This window comes from Sciurus carolinensis, chromosome 4 (genome assembly GCF_902686445.1).
Source record: "Sciurus carolinensis chromosome 4, mSciCar1.2, whole genome shotgun sequence".
In the NCBI taxonomy this organism is placed as follows: Eukaryota; Metazoa; Chordata; class Mammalia; order Rodentia; family Sciuridae; genus Sciurus; species Sciurus carolinensis.
This window is the reverse complement of record NC_062216.1, coordinates 81,217,285-81,239,043: the sequence shown is the minus strand read 5'-3', so window position 1 is coordinate 81,239,043 and position 21,759 is coordinate 81,217,285. Positions and strand designations below refer to the sequence as shown.

At 39.5% G+C, this 21,759-nt stretch overlaps 1 protein-coding gene across 1 annotated transcript in view; it reads left to right on the top strand.

Annotated features, from left to right (window-relative positions):
• Grin2b (glutamate ionotropic receptor NMDA type subunit 2B) overlaps positions 1-21,759 on the top strand; it is a 394,948-nt gene that overhangs the window by 281,825 nt on the left and 91,364 nt on the right. The window contains exon 4 of the mRNA XM_047550285.1: positions 8,492-8,606. Within this exon, the coding sequence (XP_047406241.1) occupies positions 8,492-8,606 (115 nt within the window). The remainder of the gene's footprint in view (positions 1-8,491; positions 8,607-21,759) is intronic.

Below are 21,759 nucleotides of genomic sequence, written 5' to 3'. Positions count from 1 at the left end.
GTTCTGTGCACAGACCTAAATGAGAAGCAGCTTTGATACACTGATTATTTGACGAATTAGCATCAAAGATGGCATCCCTAGTTCCCTAAGAAGTGTTATACCTGAACCACTCTGGAAAGCAGTATGGAGATTCTTCAGAAGACTTGGAATGGAACCACCATTGGAACCAGTTATCCCACTTCTCGGCATTTACCCAAAGGACTTAAAATCAGCATACTACAGTGATGCAGTCACATCAATTTTTATAGCAACTCAATTTGCAATAGCTAAACTATGGAACCAACCTGGGTGCCCCTCAACAGATGAATGCATAAAGAAAATGTGGTATATATACACAATGGAATATTACCCAGCCATAAAGAAGAATGAAGTATGACATTTGCTGGTAAATGGATGGAACCGGAGATTATCATGATAAGTGAAATAAGCCAATCCCAAAAAAACAAAAACTGAATGTTCTGTCTCATATGAGGATGATAACACAGAATGGGGTCCAGTGGAGAATAGGTTCAGTGGATTAGACAAAGTGTAATGAAGGGAAGGGAGAGAGGATGGTTTTAGGAAAAACAGTAAAATGAATTGGATGTAACTTTCCTATGTTCATATGTGGATACACAACTAGTGAAACTCCACATCATGTTAAACTATAAGAATGGGATCCTAATTAGAATAAGTTATACTCTATGTATAATATGTTAAAATATACTCTAGTGTCCTGTATATCTAAAAAGAACAAATACAAACTTTTCAAAAAATAATTAGAAAAAAAAATTGTGTTGCATCTGTACACAAAAGTAGGAAAGTGCCTTTCTCTGAAAGGATTTTAAAGAGAATTACACAGTGTTCAAAGTAAGGCTATGGGAGGTCAGGATGGGATCATTTTGTTGAGAAGTCATTTATTCTAGACTAAAATTATGGAAATATGAGCTCATCTTTTGCCTTCCTCAGAAAGTGAACTTTATATTGAAGTAGCATGATTAAGTGGTTCTCCACTGAAAAATACCTTCCAGGGGTTAACCAATCATAGTAGGCAAAAGCAAATGTGCTCAAGCCTTAATAGTTTGGGATATGATAGGAATGAGAGGAGGAAATGTACCACCTGATGGTGCTATGAAAAAGCAGAGATCTGGGACTTGGGACACCCAGTCCCTAAATTTGAGTGGCCATAGCATGCAGCATCTCTCCAGGCCTCGATGTGTTTAGCTTTAAATGTTAAAAGGTTGGACTGTGACCCAAAAGTCCCTGCAAACACTAAAATTTTGGACACCCAGGCAATATTTTTAAAAGGCAATAAGGATAACAATGTTAACAGCAGCAAACACATAATGTTCTCTGTAGTAGATAGTGCTAACTCCTTTAAGTAATATAGAATCATTTAATCTTCACAACAATCTTGTGAGATAGATGCTATTTCTATTCACATTTTTATGATGAATAAACTGAGGCAAAGAAATGTTAAAAAACCTGCAAGATCACAAGACTTCAAAATTGGCAGATCTAGGATTTAAGCAGAGGTCAAGTGACTACAATGTTCTTAAACACCTTGCTGCACTGCCTTTTGGTGTTTGTGTGTGTGTGTGTGTGTGTGTGTGCACGTGTGATACATTCTATGTTCTTTTCCTCATCATTTATTCCATTTCTCCTGTGTATTTTCTTTCTATTAATCTCTCACTACTAAGAATTTTGGGGCATTGTCCAGACCTTTTCATTCAATTGAGTATAGGATATCACACCAATAAGAACAAGCTCCTAGGTTTGATCCTAGATGGACCTATAGGTTAAGTCCAGAGGAGAACTGATTCCTGGCCATGGCCTGTCACATTGACCCCCAGTTGGTGAAAAGGTACAGATGGGTAGATAAGAGTCCATCATAGCTGATGGGAGAGCCCTCAGAATTCTTACTGATATGACAATTGGTCAGAAACAGCATCTTTCTGGAGGGAAATTAATGTTCTCCATCTTCCTATATACAAGCAGAGATTGTTGGGTTAATCTCAACAATCCTCCTCTATTTTCTTTCTTTTCAGATAAAACTAATGAATAGCATTCAGTTGTGAAACAGAATCCAGGTAATGGCTCTCAGAAATGATTCACCGTTAGACCTAGGAGTGTGAAAAGACTCATCACTACGTACCCTCAAATGAATGCAGTTTAGCCCAAACTGCTAAGGGACTAAAGCACATTCCTCACCACTAGTAGTAGGGCAACCAGTTGTCAAGATACTTTAGTATCTCATTAGCTTAACACCACTAATTTAGAATTTAAATAACTTAGATATGAACTAGCCCAAACCTGAACATTTTACTATTTGTGAAGAATGGTTTGCAAAATAAATCAATGACATAAACACTATTTCAGACCAAGTGTTTACTTCATTAGAAGACAAACTATTTTTAACCTGTCTTGAGCAATTTTAAGTTAATGTTATGGTTTTCCCTTTAAATTAGTTTTTCCTGAGATTCTCTGCTAGGTAGACTTTTGCCTAAATAAGAGAAAAAGACAGGTTATAAAACTGTTTTTTTTTCTCTAATTATTTTGTCCAATACATGACAATATTTTTGTATATGACATTGTGTCTCTAAGGAAACAATCTCCTCAAATCCCTTTTCCCTAAAGAGACCATTGTTGACAATACTAAATAATTCATGCATCTTGAAAAGATTGTCGCCCCGCTTAGGCACTGGTGCATCTAGCATTCGGGCAGAGGTCATCTGACTGCAGCATCCTGGCTCTTAAACACCATGTTACATTGCTGTGTGTGTAATATATACGGTATTCCTTTCCTTTTTTTCTTTTTTGTTTGCTTGTTCCTCATTTTCTTTTTAGCAGTATTTTGGGGTATTGTCTAGACTTTTTCATTTGTTTGAATGTAGGATATCTTTCTAATGGGAACAGTCTCCTGGGTTTGATCCCAGAAGAATCCATCACTAAGCCCAGAAGACAATTATTCACTGACCATGACCTGTCACATTGATCACATTATGCTGGATTGATCATTTTGGATTCATTCTGATAATTATGAATTTCTAAGTTAGGAAATATTCAGAAATTTTTATTCGTTCTAACCAAACCATAACATTGAACATCTAATTTTTAAAATCATTGCCTTTTCCCTTTAATACTGATCTCTAATTAGGTAACATTTTTAAATTAAAATTTTAGAGTCCACTATTTCTAATTCTGTGGGAAATTGTTTCTACTATTTCTAGGGAAAAATGTGTATAAGTAATAGTGATTTATAGCAGGATATTCCACTCCTTTGAAAGACTTTTTGAAAGATTTGTAGTCTTGCTGTTCAGATGATGAGTGCAATAGCATAATAGCCACAGTACTAATCAGATGAAATGAGAGAAGATAGATATGTTAATTTGCTGCACTACAGTAACCTTCTATTATCTATGTGTATCACATAACATCATGTTGTATACCTTGAATATACACAGTAAAAATTAATTTAAAAGAGGAAAAGAAATGTAGAGATCAAAAGCATGTTGAAGAAGCCTCTGTGTAGCTCCCCACACCAGGCAAGCCAAGATGGTTAAGAACCAGTCAGTGTATTCAATAGGTGAGGAGCAGAAGTCTTCAGTGGTAGACATACCAGTAACACAAGGTTAGAGTTACAGATTTTCAGAGCCAAAATATTATAAATTAGTGGTCAAAAATTCACTGCCCCTACCTTAGAACTGCATTCCTTTTCACTTTATTTCTAGTGACCAGAGAATTAAAATGAGAGCTCTGGAAATTTGCCATCATTTTGAGGCATGTTGGTGAATGCAGAGAACACTGGCCTAGGGTTGAGGACATTGGAACCCTGTTCCCACTCCTGTCTTCCCGTCTTGGTAAAACCACAAAACTTCTGGACTTCATCTGCCTTATCTAAAAGTAAAAGGATTGGATGAGACCAGATGCCATGTCTCCCATACCACCACACCAATGGATGTTAATATTTTTTAAACTAATGCTTTGTGAAAATATGAAGAGCAGAAAAGTACTGTGGAGCCATGGCTCTTGGTTTTCTGAGAACATTCTGGCAGGGCATCTTCAGGTGCCTCCCACACAGGACATGCTGCTCCATCATTGCCTTAGGCATCAGTGTGGTGCAGCGGATGAGCTCTGCATGGCACGGACAAAGTCACAGAGGCACAAGGGCTTGTTAACCTCAGCTCGACCCCATTAAACCCGCTGGAGTGTGACTTTGGCCATATAAAACAAATGTGTTGGCTCTGAGCCCGTCAGGATTCTGAGGCTCTTTCTCAACAAGGAGGCAAGCAAGAAATGAGATGGATTTTGTTTTCTTCAGTCTGCATTAGAGACCTATGTAGTCCAGGCCATGACATGTGACATGAGAATGCTAGAATGCACACCAGAATCGTTGAGAAACTGATTTCACTTCAGTTTCTGATGTCATGAAAAAAGACCCTGAACTGAGAAGCAGACTTGAGCTCCAGTCCTGAACAGGAAGGTCACTTGGGAAAAAGTCATTTAGCATCTTGGGATCTCCTCTCTACAATAATGGATCTCAGTGTATAACTTCTATTTTTTTCTACTAGTTCTAGCAATCTGAGGTTCTGTGTAATCTTAGAACTTTATGAGACAAGCCCTCAGGTTTCTTATGTGTCAAACTACATCCTAGAGACAAATCAAGCAATTTTTTAGAATATATCAAATTGATAGGGCATGCAGCGGTCTTATGGGCAGAACTTTTGAATTTGCCACTTGAAGCTAGGATTTCAGATTGTACACTTGAGGGTGACATGTTTCTAGAAAAGTAGAGTGGCTATGGGATCTTTTAGTCTTCATTACAGTTTAATCGTTTGCCCAGGATCTACACATGAAATTCTGAGGTTTTAATTGACAAAGTATAGCAAGAGGCAAGGGTAGTTGAATATTTTCAGGTCTTCTGGAAAGTTAAATTGCTTAAATATGACCATTTGATCTAGTTTATCTTCCACATATGGAATCCAAACTCCATTTCTCAGATGTACTCTGTTGATAGGTTGGTCTTGTTACAATGTAGTTTATTCCCACTTTTATTCACTGAGGTTCAAAATTAAGCAAGTTTCTTGGTTCTGAGTACTTAAATCATGCTCATGTATTCTTTTCTGAATGCTCCCCAATATATATTTGTATCACATCATTTATAGTTTTCCTATCCACTATTTAATACGTTCATCACAGCAGTCTTCCCTGAGAAGCTGGGGGTAGTGATGTCTCTCCATTTTAAAGAGGGATAACTGAGGGTTGGGTGCCAAGGTCACATGTCTAGAAGGAACCATACCCTCCTTTTTTCTTACTCTTCACTGAATGGATTGGTTTGTTCTGCTACTCAAAGGGCATCCTTGCTCAAGGATGGTGTATATTTTGCAAACTCCTCACTGATATCTAAATGGTGTCACATCACAGGGAATTACTCAGAAAAACACAATGTGAATGATTAATCTATATGCTGCTGAAGGATTTAAATGACTTAAAAATACTTTGGAGAAGAATATTTTGTATACTGTCAAAATTTTATAACATTTTGATAAATGTGAAATATCTGAGAAGTGCTCAGATATTAGTAGATCAAATTAATTTTCACAGTTGGAAAAGGGTGAATACTCTAGAAGGAGAACAATTCCTAAGGAAAATTGGGAGGATGTGGGGCAAGAATAACCAGAGAAATTTAACTACAGGCCAGTTGCATTGCCGGCGAGTGTGGTTTATGTCTGAAAAGCTCAAATTTCTCATCCTATACACCCTATTCAAAGGAGTCATCTCGAGAGGCTATATACTTATTCCATTCATGCAGCTTACTAATTGAATTATTTCTAGAACTTCAATTTTATAATTGTCCTCTGAAATGGAAACTTTCTTTAAGTATTTTTAATGGTGTTTTAGATAAAGTCAGAATTATTCAGAGCCATGGCTGGTGGAAAGATAGGTGCTCAAGCTAAGTAATTTATTTCCCTCCTTTGCTTCTTTCTTTTCCTTCTTCTTGCCCTCTCTTCTTTCCCCTTCCTTCATTCAGAAAAAGAGATGGGACTCAACTATTTTGTGTGTTTCATCTTTCTCTGAAGACTTCTAATTATTCTAAGTAATCCAGTATTGTCATGGTAAGAACATATTTTCCAAGTTACTGATGCTGGGGACTTAAATTCTACTTTGTTAGTTTAAAATACTCTGTCTTGTGGTTTTGTAATTAGATTCCTCAGAAAGAATCCTATAGGGCTATTGGTTGGGTGTCAGGATTGTTCTAAAATACAAGAGACCTAATTATTTTCTTCAAACCAGTGATGCGTTTGGGTAAGCAGTGCTAAGATGAGGTAAGAAGCAGTGCAAGATATGGAGAAGATGCTGTGTGGAGCCCTGAGATGGATCAGGGGTGTTTCACATAGCTGACAGGAGCATATGACAGCTATGTAAGGGAGCCATGGATGTTAAACCTGATGCTGCATATGAGAATCAGGGTGGTATGGTAGAAAGGACTGGGACTAGGGATGTTGCTTCAAGTGTTAACTCCCACTTCTAATTAGTACTATAACATTGGGTAAATAATTTAACCTCTCTGTGCTTGTTTCCTAATCTATCAACTTAAATGAACTCAGGGTTTCTTTAAAGATGAAAATTGATTTTATAAGGGATATACGCTAAATGTCTTCAAATACTCGAGGAACTCTCATGTGGAAGAAGGATTAGAACAAGACTGTAAAATATCTTTAAAAGGAACAAAGTATCAAAGGATTGCAAAGGAGCAGATTTCAACTGCTTGAGGGTGGAGGATAGTATGGTAAGTTCCCAATCAATGGAAGTAATCAAGAGCTGAGAGGACCGGTTTTATGATGTTGTTGAGAGGTGGTGTCACCTCCAAGGTGCGGTGGGCTATCTGATTATAAAAATCTCTTTCAGTTCTAAAATTCTAGGACTCTCTACTTCTTGGGCATCTTTTGTGTGTGGTGTTTTTTGTTTGTTTGTTTATTTGTTTTGTTTTGTTTTTGAACAGGGATTGAACTCAGGGGCCAGGGGCACTCAGGCACTAAGCCACATCCCCAGCCCTATTTTGTATTTTATTTAGAGACAGGGTCTCACTGAGGTGCTTAGTGCCTTGCTTTTGCTGAGTCTGGCTTTGAACTCACAATCCTCCTGCCTCAGCCTCCCCGAGTCCCTGGAGTCTTTTGTGCTTTTGATTTGCATTTGTGAAGCTATGCAAGACCAGGGAATAACAAACTGAAAACAATCCCAAAAAATTCTAGAAGTGAGAATTGATCCATAAAAGTATGGTTCATGCTGCCTAGACATCCTTAAAATTGTCAAAAGGCTATGAATTCTAGTGACCTTTTCATTTAATCTAATGTGACTTGAAACATTCCAAGAGTCTCTCAGTTTCATTGAATGAGAAAAGTTAAAAGAAGGACCTTAAAGCCGCCTCCTTCACTGTTCTTGTAAGATGCCCCCTTTGCTCCTTAGCAGAGATCCATCTCACGAGCACCATCAGGTCCAAAGCTCAAGAAGCAAGTCATGTGAACACAGCTAATCATTATTGATTCCATGGGCCACTGTAGTAAAAGGACATTAATTACCATCAGGCTGGTTGCACTAATGCAGTTGTAATGAGAATACCTGTGGGAATTGCCAATGAAGGAACCACTCTCGAGATCACAGTCAGCTGCAGAGGACTCCAGGGGCTGGGGTGCAGGTGTCCAGGAGGAAGACGGTTTCATTGGTATGACTTTAGTTACCTCCAAAGTTTCTGCTCACTGGTGCTCATGTTCCAGAGCACTCTGAAATGATTTTCTTTGCTTTTCTGACCCTCAGGTAGTTTCTGTTCAGTATACATAATACAAAACCCTGGTTTCCAGATGCATCCTGTGGTACCAGTAGGACTCATCTCCCAACTTTTTAGAAATATAGACTGGGCAAGACCTCAGTAAGAGAGAGTATGTGCTTTTCTAGAGAATAGGGAGAGGTCCTAAATTTCTACATGCCACCTTTCTTAGCAGAATTTTGTCACTTTCTTTTCTTGTCTCTACCTCCTCCACTCCTTTTTCCACCTCCTTTCATGAATAATTGTTAACACTTAATGAGGGTTTACTCTGCACCAGGCCCCATGGTAAGTGTTTAACCTAGTTATCCCATTTAAGCCTTACAGACCTGGTAAGGTAGGCCCTTTATTACCTGACTTTCTGCAGGTAGGAAAAATAAAAAACAAAAAACATGAAATTCCAAAGGTTAAATGATTTGCTCCAAGTCAGAACTATAGACTGAACTCAAACCAGGTGACCTTATTTTGAACTATTATATTATTTTGGCATATGATTCCTGTTAGGTGAAAACTTGGATAATTCTATTGCATAATCACCTGGGAGTTCAAAGAGTACTAAGTTTTCTGACGATATCTGTATATCTCTCCACATCTGTCTCCATCCACCTTTCTCTCTATATCTACCTGACTGTCTTGTTCTTGGTATGCCTTTTTCATGTTTTTAATCTCACTTTTATTTTATCTTTACAGGTATCTGATCAATGTCACTTTTGAGGGGAGAAATCTGTCCTTCAGTGAAGATGGCTACCAGATGCACCCGAAACTGGTGATAATCCTTCTGAACAAGGAGAGGAAGTGGGAGAGGGTAGGACATGTCTTTGGCAATTCTTGAGCAAAACAGAGGAGTAGGGATATAAAATTTTGTGACACACTAAAGGAAAACAGTCCCTTGATTTTCATCCCTAGACCCAGAGAGAAACTTGGGTCAAAACTTGGAGAATATAGGAGAAACTAGATCTCAAAACTTGCATCTTCATTTTCCTGCTTCCTTGGTAATCAAGAGGTTGTTTCCTTTATTCATTCCTGTTTATTGCTGGTGATTGCATTGCTGTCTGAATCATGGCTGTTTTAATGGAAGATTATATATGTGCAATATAACATAATTTGGTGAAGAAACCAAACAGGTGGTACCATTCAGAAGTTGTGTCCTACACTGTGTCTGAGGAGGCCCATAAAGCCTAGTTTATGAGCAAACACGCAGAGATGGACTGTGATTGAAGAGTGCTATGCAAAGTTGTGTTCAGAATCTCTCCCACTGCCAGATGATCACAATATTTAAAATTCTCCCATTAGAAATTAATTTCTGTGGACGTCAGACTGGCTCTGCTACTCACCAACCTTTCTGCTTAGGACCTTGGACAAATCTCTTCACTATTCTGTGTTCAATTTCCTCATCTATAAAATGGGAATAATAATAGAATTCATATCACAGATATGCAGATTAAATATATCAATACCTATAAAGTACTTGAAAAGGTGCCTGGTACACAGTGATAACTCAATAAATATTTAGGTTTAATTATTATTCCAGATTCCTAAGTAAACACAGATGTTCCAGAGGGCAGAGTCATCACTGACCTTTCTTCAGGTATGTTCTGTTGGACACTTGTCCCTCGAGACACTTTGCTGAAAAATGGTTCTACAGATAAATATGATTGGGAAACACTACCTATTACTTCTCACTCCAGGAGCATCTCAGAATGTAATAGCATTTGAGAGGTCAGAAGTATCTCACAGTAAACAAATATCTTAAATTTTATTTAATATGGCATTTCCCCAACTTATTTAACCACAAGATCCCCTTTGTTTATGATAGTCATATTCCATGAAGACACTTTGGTAAACTGATTTAAGACAAGTTCCATAGACTCCATAGGCCTACTGGCTGAACTTTAAAATACCAGCATGGTTTACATTGGAGTGGAAACCAAGTATGTTAGTCAGTTTTCCATCACTGTGACAACATACCTGAGATAACTCAACCTCTAAGGAGGAAAGATTTAATTTGGCTTATGGTTTCAGAGGTTTCAGTCCATGATCACCTGGCCCTGTTGCTTTGGGTCTGTGGTAAGGCAGTGCATTATAGCAAGGAGCATGTGGTGGAGGAGGCCTGTTCACCTCACTGTGGCCAGGAAGCAGAAAGAGACAGGAATGGCTCGAATTCCAATATCCCCTTCAGGGGACTCTCCCCTTCCAGTGACCTAACATCCTCCCTTTAGGCCCCACCTCCTAAAGATTTCACCATCTCCCAGTAGCCTGACAGGCAAGTGAGTGAGCCCTAACTCATGGGCCTTTGGAGGACATTCATGATTCAAACTATAGAACTAAGCTATACATTTCTAGAAAGAATAGCCAGGAAGAGACCAGAGATAAACTCCCCGAAGTTCACAATCTGACCACAGAGATCCCAGGATGGTTAGTTATATGAATATCCACTTGTGAACAAGACATGTGTGGCTCAGGTACTGGAACCCAGAACCTGGTACTTAGATTTTTGAGGGACATCAGTCTATCATATAGTTGCTGTCATCAGGCACAATTATAAAGCTTATGTTGTGCCTGATGCTCTTGATTAAGTTACCCTCCCTCCACTGAGTTATTATTTGTTCAGAAATGGTTGTTCCCTGGACTCCTGCTCTCCATCCCAACTAAGCTGCCTTTCGCTGCTGCTGTAAAGACATCATGATTTCAGAAGTGTTCTGGCTCCTCATGTATAACAGATACTTCTGTATATCTCCAAACGAGGAGTTATTAATAACTGAGACTTCAAACATGGCTCAGAAGACGTCCCGCTGGAGTGGCTTTCATGCGGTGGACTCATGATTACTGCCTCAAGCAGGAAGTACCTCATAACTGTCCTTAAAGAGACACCACCTATAGTCCTGCAGCTGTCACTTCCTTAGGCTGGGATCAGAGGCCTGTGACCCTCATCCCTTTCCAGAACCAGACCCTCCTTCTGGTGTTTATCAATCCTAGCTCTCATGATTATTCCTTATTTTAAAGATGATCCAGGAAGCAAAGTTTTTTAAACAGGCCTCCTTGTCCCTGAACCAACCTTTGTCTGTTTAGATCAGCCCCACATATGGGTGCTAGAATGAGCTTCCTAAAACACAACTGTGTATTCTTTCCCCGCCCAAAACCCACTCAAGGCTTCTGTGATTTACCTATTGGGTTCACATTTACCCATTCTTGCATTGGCTCTGGTCTACCTTCCAAGGCCTATCTTCTCTTCCTCCTCATTTCCTACTCTGGGCTCTTTTCTATTCTAAGAATGTGCCTTTGTATGTCCTGCCCCTGTAGAGCATGTCATAATGTTTCCTTTTCCTGGAACACATTGTACAGTTGTACAAATCACAAGCATCCTTCAAAGCCCGTTAAAATGTCGCTGCCTCCTTCCCTGTTCTTTGACTGCAGTGTAATGCTCCCTCCTCTCCCCTGAAGCTTCACACCGTTCTGTTGCTGCATCTGTTGTCACACCCTCCTTGTTAGTGTTGTGTGCATATATGCTTCCAGAGGGCAAAGGCTGTGTCTTCTTTTGGCGTGTCCTCATAGCAGCCTGAAGAGTGTATTGCATAGAGCGGTTCAATAAATATTTGCACAATGAATGAGAACCATTACATAATGAGAGTCCAAAATCTGTCATTAAGAGTCCAAGTTTATGTTATTGCCCTTGATACAATAGCTGGTTTTATTTTTTTATTTTTTTGAAGGGGGAATAAAATTTTTATGTAGATTGAATTTTTATAGATTGTACTTTGAACGTACTGAAGGAACTTGCTATTTAAAGAAATTCTGTGGTTAATCATTTTGTAAAGCATTTTGAGAGGGGTTGAGAAATCGTAAGAATAGAACATTTTCATGTCAACTTGGTTAAACCAGGGAAGATTTCTGAAGAGAGATGTTTAGTGTTCATTGGGTTTACAGATCCATGCATCTCCCAAACTCAAGTTCTATTAGGGAGTCACCCATAGGCAGAGAGGATTGGCAGGAGCCATAAGCAGTTTTGGAAAATGGTTGAGATGTAGGGAAATTGCACTGTAGAAGGTTATACCTTTCCTTCCACTATTATTTTGGCCTCCTGGATCATCCTCAAGGTCCTTGATACCGTTGCAGTAGGTTCTCTGTGATCCAGGAAGATTTGGTGTCTGCAGTTAGAGAGAGGCAGGCACCAAGGTGAGCATTCCACAGGGAGGAGCTGGACTCTGGGAAGATTTGCAGGGAGGGAATCTGGGTTTGCAGGAGCACCCTGGGGTAAGAGCTACTCATCGGGGGCATTCCTAGCCATGTGACTGGCTCTTTTCACTTCTCTTGCTCTTTTTTTTCCTCTTCTTTAAAATGATGGCATGAGACTAAGAAGATGGTTAGGGCCTTCCCAGCTCTCACTGCTGAGATTACCAGTTCATGTTTAAATAAATAGGAGTCTGGAATGGAAATTGGGGTGAAAGCTGGTGATAGAGTAGTTCCTAGGGCATATATGTCATTCATGTCATTTAGGTAAATATCGTGTCCCCTAGTCATTCTTTCACAAGTTTATTTTAATTTTCTTCAAGATTCTTATTATCCAGCATCCTCCTTATTTACTTGCTCGCTTATTTATTACTGGTCTCTTCACACCAGGATGGATGCTTTATGGGGACAAGGACCTTGCTCATCTCTATAATTCTAACACTCAAGAAGAGTGTTTGTCTCAGAGTGACCATTCAAAGATAATTGTTAAATAAATGAAGAATCTGTATGCTTAGGAAAGTTAGATGTTGACCAGTATTTTACTTTGACCCTGAAAATCCCTCATTCAGGCAAAGTGGTTTGCTGAAGAGATCAGGAGAAAGTACCTTTCCCAGGTTTGGAGTGACTGCTGCAGTGCGGGTGAAGGACCTGGGGGAGATCTTCAGGGAGGCGCGATATCCAGAGGAGGTGTGCATAAACAGCTTTTAACAAGGAGCCTCAGCTGGAGGAAGGAGCATTGAGCCATTGGTGTGTGCCGTGTGATGAATTCCACAGTATTCATTCAAGTGCTTAAAAGGAGTCCCAAAGCTACTGTCTTATAAATTTGGTTCCTCTGGAAAAACTCAAAGTCAACACAACGTAGGCTGTGGTTCTGGAAATCAGAAGACCTGCATTTTGTTCCCTGTGTGGCCATTTGTCAGCTCTATAAACCTGAATGAATGACTGCAAACATGTATTTCCCATTAGTAAAATAGGGTTTTATGTAAAACTGTTGTAAAGATTAAATGAGAGTTTACAGTCACACACCAGCTAATAGTAGCTAAAACACATGTCAATTGGTCATCATCACCCTTCTTGTGTAATGTTTCAAGGTAACATTGGCACATGGTAAAAGTTAGGTGGTACAGATGATCATGCAATAAAAAGACCTTAGTCCCCCTCCCCAGAGCAATTGCTATTGCCAGTATCTTAGTATTCCTCTGAAAATATTACTAGTATGAACAGATTTGATATAGTTGCTCAACCTCTTATGAACCTTTAATGGAATCCTACATCTTATCCTTAGAAGGGTTAGGGGCTAGAATAGCAAAGAGATCTGTGAATCAGAATTCTGTTCACAGAAAGCCAAGAACATTCTGGTGTGTAGGAATGTGATTCAGGACATTTATAAAGGAACACACTCATATGCATGTGTGTGGACATGGCAAGGTGAGTTGAAAAGGGCAGGGGACGGTGAAAAAATGATCATGTGCAGAGTGGGCTCATTTGTAAGATTGTCTAAGTGAGGGACAGCTGCATAAACTTGCATTAAAAATAGTCTGGCACAGAGAAGCAGTTCCAACCAGCTTTCAGGCTTCTGTCTCTATCAGAGCCTCTCATGATTTGCTTCATTGCAACTGCTCTCTGCTTCCATTTAATCGTTCCTAAAATGGGGATAATAAAAATGAAATGCAGTGGGGGTGTGTTCAGAGTAATGACTGCAAGAAATGATGATGGTGCATTTTTAGGCCATAAGATGTAAACAGATCTTAAAGGGACTGTCTGGGTCAGAATTAAAGGAAGATACGTAAAATTTGCATTCCTGCTTATCTTCTCCCCAAAGACACCAGAGGTGTGTCTTAAAAACTCACTCTTTCTTCCCTGGCCTTACCCACTGGAAAGTGCCCCCTCCTTGTGTAGATTAAAACATTCTCAGTTTGTTCAGGTCATTCTTTGGACTCCCAGAACCCACTGTTTGCAGGACTGAGATGTCACAGCCACATTCACCAGTGAAGGAAGGGCTAGAAATGAAAGTGAGTGGCACCCATGCTGGACTGATAATAGTGCTTATAAATTAATGGGTGGATCAGTGAGAGGGAGGGTAACACAACCAAGAAAAGGAAGACCCTCAAGAGCTATAGCAGCAACAACAATATAGTAAGGACAGAATACTCTGCTGGTATTGGAGCCTGGGATGAATAAAACCAGTGAAAGGATGCTAGTGTCTGGCAACCTAACATCCAGGAGACAGCACTACCTCCAGATGTGGATGCTCTGTGTGACTATATTCCAAGGGCAATAGTGACCATATTCCACAGTGATCAATTTGTTGATAACATAATAGAGGTTAGTTGCTGCTGTAGCAGGTACAATTCGAAAGCTTTCAACTGACAAAATGGAACTGCCTCCCCATCCCCTCATATGCACACACATTCATTTATGAAAAAACTGACAGCCTAATGGTGAACACAGGAACCACATCTGTTTGCATCTTCAATGCACTTCTGTGCCCAGATCAGTGCAAGGCATTACTGAATAGGCCAGTAAATATTTGGTAATTGCTTAAATGCACCTGTACAAACTGATTCCATCAACCTGCCTCAGAGAAGAATCTACACTTACTCCAGGAGAATATTCATGCTCGCTCCAAGGGTTAGAACAGAAGCTCCTCGTCAGAGGGGCTTGTGCTGGATCTCCTGAAACCACTACTTGACAACACGCTATTCTTACCATCTTTGAACTGAGTACTAATATGCACCATTGGATTAAGGGATTAGAACACAGGATCCATAGAGAAAAGCTATGGGAATTTGGGTCATTAAGGGGGAAAAGAAGGCAGTAATGAAGTGATGACTTACTCTCTTTTAATGTATGAAGAATTATTGTACCAAGTGTGGAGATCAGCTGTTCACTTTCTCCTGAGACAGAGCAAGAGTAAGTGGGCTTAAGATCAAGCAGAAAGGATTTATATTGACTACAGAGAATTTCTTAATAGAGAGAAGTGTTGAGCACTGGTTAACAACACAGGGGATGACTTTGAAAGTCATGAAATTTGGGCAAGTCCTTGTCTCTGTAATGTGTAGTCCTGCCCAAACAGCTGTGCATGAACTACATGGCATTGAGAATTTTCCTCCCTTCCCTTCCTCCTTTTGACTTCTCTTTCCCCCTCTTTGTCTCTTCTTCCTTCCTTGTTTTCTTTCTTCCCACACATAATTATTTAGGCTTTACTGTGAGCCAAGGACTGTCCCCACCACTTCAGTATCATAGCTTTCCTAAGTAACTGAAATTATCAACAGCAGAGAAACAAGAAAAAAAAAAATGAGTGCATTGCAAGAAGAAAGGTGCTTATGGTGATACTTAACATTTCTGTAACCTAAGGTGATCATTCGGTCATATTACTTGATATGGTCTGACATCAGGGTGATGTTTTAGGTTGCTTGGTAGGTGAAAAGTGTGAACACACTTAGGACAACAATTTATGGGGCCACTGGATTACATATTTTGAAGATTTTTTTTTTTGAGCTGGGATTATTGCAGATCCTCACATTCAAATGTTCCCTTATCCTTGTTCCCAGTTCCCTAGCCAGTTGTTTGCCTACTTCCTTTTCTGGGGTTCCAGGAAGAGACCACTGGGGGCCAGTCCTCAAGAGGAAGAGGAAGAGAAGGAGGAAGAGTACTGTTTACCCCTAAAGTCTCAACACTGCGTTTATGCTCAGTCCACTGTGTTGAGCTGCTTCCTCGTGTATGATTGTGAAACAATTCAAAGATCAGAGCAGGGTATTTGGTGGAATAGATTTCAGAAATATTTCAGAAAGGCTCGTCTTCAGCCACTGAGTGAAAAGGATAAGAGAACCAGACAACCTGGGTTGACACTTCTTCACACTGGTTCATTATGACTAGACATTTGTATGTGTGTAAAATGGAGACTTTTGAAACGTGAATTTGGTGATAGGACCAAAGAGTACAACTGAGATGAAAGACTAATGGGCTGGTTTAACCTTGGCTTAAGGAAATAGAAGAAAAGAAAGTGTCCCCAAACCAGAAGGCAGCTTCCTTGCAACCATCTTGTTTAAATTTTATGGGAATTTTTATTTCATGACGGTTATCTGTGGTTGGCCCCTGAGTGCTGAGCTATTTTTCTAATTTCTAGGTTATTGTATTTTTCCAATAGTGGTATTGAAGAAGAAATTGCAGAGGTTAGAAGACTCTTAGGTTTACATCCAGGTAAAAAGCAATATTTATGATTTTCTTATTTTAAAGGTACTTGATATTTATTAAAGACACTTGGAAAGGGATGCAATGAAATTGACCTACATCCAAACATACAGTGAATTAACAGTTAATTTTTTTGTTTCCTACCAGTCGTTTTTACTGTACATGCTTTGTGTGTATATATGCGTATATAACACAATGCAATGTGATATGATAGATTTGAGAACACACTGTATGGATAGTTTGCAATCCACTTTTTTTTCTCCTACCAGGATATTGTGGACATTAAGAATATTATTCAAAAAAATGAAACCATAATTGCCTAATATCCCATTGTCAGGATATATCATACTTCTTCACACTGGTTCATTATGACTAGACATTTGTATGTGTGTAAAATGGAGACTCTGGTTTTCATATGAACATAATTTCAGAGTGGCTGATGGTCCAATTTGGATTTCATAAAATTGCTTTTCAAGGTGAGAAGAATTGGCCACTTTTTTCATGTCTAATATTCCTAAATGTTAAAAGTGAAAAACTTCAGTTAGGGAATTGCTTGGTTTATGTTAATTCATTAACGAGCAGCAGACACAGGTGCAGGGTGTGGAAGATTCTCCTTTGTTATTCCTGATCTGCTAGGGGTCACAGAAAATTTTCTCTTTCTGACCTTTTGAGTGAGTGTGTTGCCTTCTAACTTCACTAATAAGTATATTTCTTATGTTTGGTGGTAACTCACACAGATGGGGTTGGCCATGTGCTCTATGTTTATCTACATTTTTCATCATATTGGCTTCATTTTCTCAAGAACTGTAGGGCTTATTCTTGGTGTGGCATCCTTTCTAGTGCTGTTTCTCTTCTCGGGCCCATGAGTGACACACAGGGTGAGAGCAGTGTACACCCATAGGCTGACGTCCCTAAAGGCCCATGGGCTAGTAGTATCTCAGTGTACTACTTCTGTTTCATGTTTTTTGATATTTTCCATGAAACTGGATACTCGATGTATATATTAATAGCATCTTGACTTTAGTAACATCCAAAGTTTGACATTAAAGCTATACTATCTGATTGTCCTTCACATACAAGCATGGCACTAGTGATCAGGAGATTTTATGCTTTGAGTTCTTCCTACGGTGGTGATGGATTTGTACTGGTCCAGCACAGTCTCTCTCTCAACAATGCTTATTCATGAGAACTGGCCAAGAGCAGAGTAAAGGTAATTTGGGTATACAGGAAAAGAAGTACTGACTTTGGCATGCTAAATCTGCTAAGATACCTGTGATACAAAGATTTAATTGGAAATATTAGCCAACAAAGGAAAAAATGTCTTTAAGAATGAAGGCTATTAATAAAGATCATGGACACAAATCTCTCACCACAGGTCATAGAACTCAGATATTGCAGATAAGCTTATAATATTGACTACTACTACTATTATTATTATTATTATTATTATTATTATTTTGGCGGTGCTGGGGATTGAACCCAGGGCCTTATGCTTGCAAGGCAAGCACTCTACCAACTGAACTATGTCCCAGCCCCATTAAAATCATTTCTGTTGACAACTTGGTGAACATTTTCAATCATTCTGATAAAGAGATGTTTTAGGATGGTTGCTGGGATGCTTTTGTACTTTGGCTCAGCTGTCCTCTCTGTCACATGTCCAGGTGTTCTCTGCTGCTTATAAAGGTGACCCATGACTGAGTTTACAGGCATTCCAGGTCTTAGCTCTGGCAGCTCAATGTTCTGAAGGTTTAAATATAAGGCCAGTCTGTGCCAGGGGACTGGCAAGAAGGCACGTATGAGCCTAAAGAGGAAAATGTAGGAGGAAGAGTACATGTGGGAGATAGTCATTGGAGAGAGAATAGACCTCAGAGGGCAAAAAATTCATACTCCACTGCCATATTTTCCACAGTACTCATGCCCCTGTTTACACCATACTTCCTTTGGCTGCCTTCTCATGTTTTTCTAATCCATGGGTTGGGTATAGGACATCTTCTTAGGTCATCATCTTTGGATCTTTGGCTATTTCTAAAATATATATACCCATTTTTTCTTCACCTATCCCATAGGGAAGGGAGTTTGCTGGCCAAGGGTCAGAACATTCCCTTTTAGGTTGAGTATAACCAGACAAATAAGATCTAAGTGTAGCAATAATAGTAGTGTGGATAATTTTGTAGATCATGGGACAGTTTACACCAAGGAAAAATGTGGGCTCTATCACTTTTAGAACTTAAGAGTTCTAAAACTAAGTGTTAAGAGATAGTTCTGTAGTGGGAGTCAGGGGTTAACTCTTACACTGTTGCATTCTCTTGAGATTAACAAAAATGGAAGGAAGGAAGGAAGGAAGGAAGGAAGGAAGGAAGGAAGGAAGGAAGGAAGGAATAAAAACTTCTTTGTCCCTCTAAGTACCTATTCTTCCTGTCACTCACACACACATACACACACACACACACACACCACACACACACACACCCTCTTTTTCCAGTTGAGAACAAGAACCTCTCTGAAGTTGGGAGACAGGAACACGTGTCTTTGAATGACAAAGTTCACAGCTACCCACAGAAACAACCATCTAGGTAGGTCCTCTGCACAGAGGAATCTTCTAGGAAACATTCCTCTTCTGCACTGAGAGTTCTTCTGAAATGCAACCACCATGTCTATGACACTATGGTCACACAATCCCATTGATCAGGCATCAGCTGCAGGTGCAGGGAAATATCCCAGTGCCAAGGGGAATTTAAAAATGGTCAATCTACAAAACAGCTCCTAAATCTTGGTAGGACAGTGACATGAGGGTTTAACTTTGTTTTACATGAAACACAACACATTAAATATTTTATGACTCAACTAGCTGAAGGAAAGGAGATTTAAGAACTCAAGCAAAACTAGATTAATTAAACTAGGTTCATTGAGTTAAAAGTATATATATAGAGATGAAAGAAAAAGTAAGAGTAACATTCAATGATTAGAACGTTAATCCATGATTCATCCTTGCTACTTCAATGTTTTCCCAAGTGTGGCCATGGGTTTCAGCTGTGGTACTGAAGTTAATTTAGCCGGGATGATATTTTCTAATTTAAATAATCATTTATTTATTTTTATAGTTATCTTCTAATTTTGGCAGGTGACACTAGTAAATTTATAGTAATGATGTGAAATTCTTGATACATGGCATTTTAAGAAGGAAGGTTATTTCAAATGTCAAACAGTGTAGGTGGTACACAGATGTGGTGAAAATTGTTGCAGGGCTGGGCGCTTGAATGACTGAAATCTGGGAAATGCTTCCCTAGGTCAACATGTGCCCTTCACCCCAGCCTTGCCCCAGGTCGTGGCATTTCCAGACCGACCTTACCGTCCTCTCCCTCTCACCTCTGCGTTAGCTCCACGACAGCATAATTGCAGCTCATGTTCTTCAGCAGCCCCTGTGTTTTTACCTACATGTCTTGAGTTGCACTCTTTCCTTCACATTGGTTTCTTAAACTTGTCCTTTAAAGTAGAGTGCCCAGTACCAAAACAACAAACAAACAAACAAACAAACACCAAGAGGCATCCTATCCTCCCTCCACCTAGCACAGGACTTATCCAAAAGAGTATCATTTGATCTGCACCCCAGTTTCTTCTTTTAGAAAACAGGGATAATCCTAGCACCTACCTCAAATTATTGCTGTAAGAATCAAACAAGTTTTAACTTATACAGTATTCTTAACACATACCTAACAGAGCATGTGCAGTGCACCTACTCACTACTAACAACGTAATTCAAAACAGTGATAATACAATTAAAATTTGATTCTAGAAAACAAGAAAATGGAGGGAAAAATGACCCCCACAACCCTCATTGAACTAGGTTGGATTTTAGCCTTAGTCATTAAATGGAAGGAATTAGGAAACAACAGATAGAATCCTTGATGTGGTTGATGATAAATTGGCAATGAACAAGCTTTGTTCCTTCATTCTAAAATGGCTTTTTGCAGAGGGGTTTTAAAAAGCTGAGTTAATTAATCATAAAAGGATGGTGAAGTACATGGCATAACACAGCTGTCCATGCTGGGTCCATTACCCAGAAATCAGGGGATCAAAGATATCCACAGCTTGGATTTAGTGCTTTGTGGATTCTCAGTAACCATTAACAACCAAAATACATTAAGCAATAATAACTGTTTATGGAACCTTGTAGTGTGTCCTTGTGCTATCTGATCTACTTGGGTTTTGTTTCATTGTAATAAACCACCACTTTGTGGTGATCATAAAAAACTCTCTTTTATGGCTTCCTTATTCTGTGGCGGATAGATTGGCTCATAACCGCTAAAGGAATTCCTTCCACAGGGAAAGTGGTTTAATGTCAAAAGATATGGGCATATTCGGGGTTATAGATAAAAGGGACAGTGGTGAAATGGGGAGGTGAGTGATCGTGACCACAGACACTTGGATCCTGTTTTATAGTTCATACCCATGTTTCACAAGGTGTGACCTCCAGACCAGCAGAAGGATCACCTGGGAATGCACTAGAAGCACTAACTCTCAGGCTCCATCCTGGACATTCTAGAAAAAGGCCCAGCAATCTGATTTCAACCTATAAAACACAGGGACAGTTTATCACAGATATTTCCTTCTCACAAGAAGGGATGAATCTGTTTAATGGATATTTAAGACTGCCACTCTGTCATTGTCCTCTGTTCTCATTTTATTTCCTAGCCATTAAACTTTTAAAATGAAACTGAATCTTTATCCCTCCATAAAGTAGAGGACAGAGCCAGAAGCCCAGCAAGAAAGAGTTAAAGCCTGTCCCTCTCCCTCCAGGAGATTTGCAATCACTGGTCATCTTTGTAACTGCAGAAGCAGTTCTGACAGTGCTGATTATCTGGGTTTCTTCATTTGGCAGATATTTCCCAAGCCAACCACTGTTCTACATGTTCTGGAAATGGGATTGAACAAGACCGGCGTGTTCCCTCTCCCAAGGAGTTTATGTCTTGGTGAGTGGGGTCAGATAGCAAACACACAAACAAATAAAAAAATGAGATCTTTCAGATGGTGCCAAGTGCTAGGAGGGTAGTAGGACAGGGTACAGTGGCCCTCAGTCGTGTGGTGGCAGCCTCTGAGGGAACTGGGAAATTACACAAGTTGCTAGCTAACTGTCTGCAGAGTAGTCAAGGCATCATTGTAAGGAAATTTAGCTGGCAACTTATTTAAAGTAAAAAACTTGTTGAATTTAATATACATGTTGTGTGAAGCTATAACACACTGCCAAGTCCCAGGGGAAATGTGGGTAGTATTTGATCTTCTGTTTTGTTTTGTTTTGCTTTGCTCTTTCATCATTGCTGGGTTTTAAAGAATGGGACACAAATTTTTATAATCAGACACATCAGGTAATGTACATTTCAATATTTACACCACTTTTTCCAAAGAATCAAGGTGCGTTAATGCTCATTGTTTAAGACCTGGCCTTTTTTCATAGCTATTGATTATTTCGCTACCTTAATTGTTTTCCTTTGACCTTGTAGCACCGGAGATGCTACACAAGCACCTGGTGAGGAGGTACA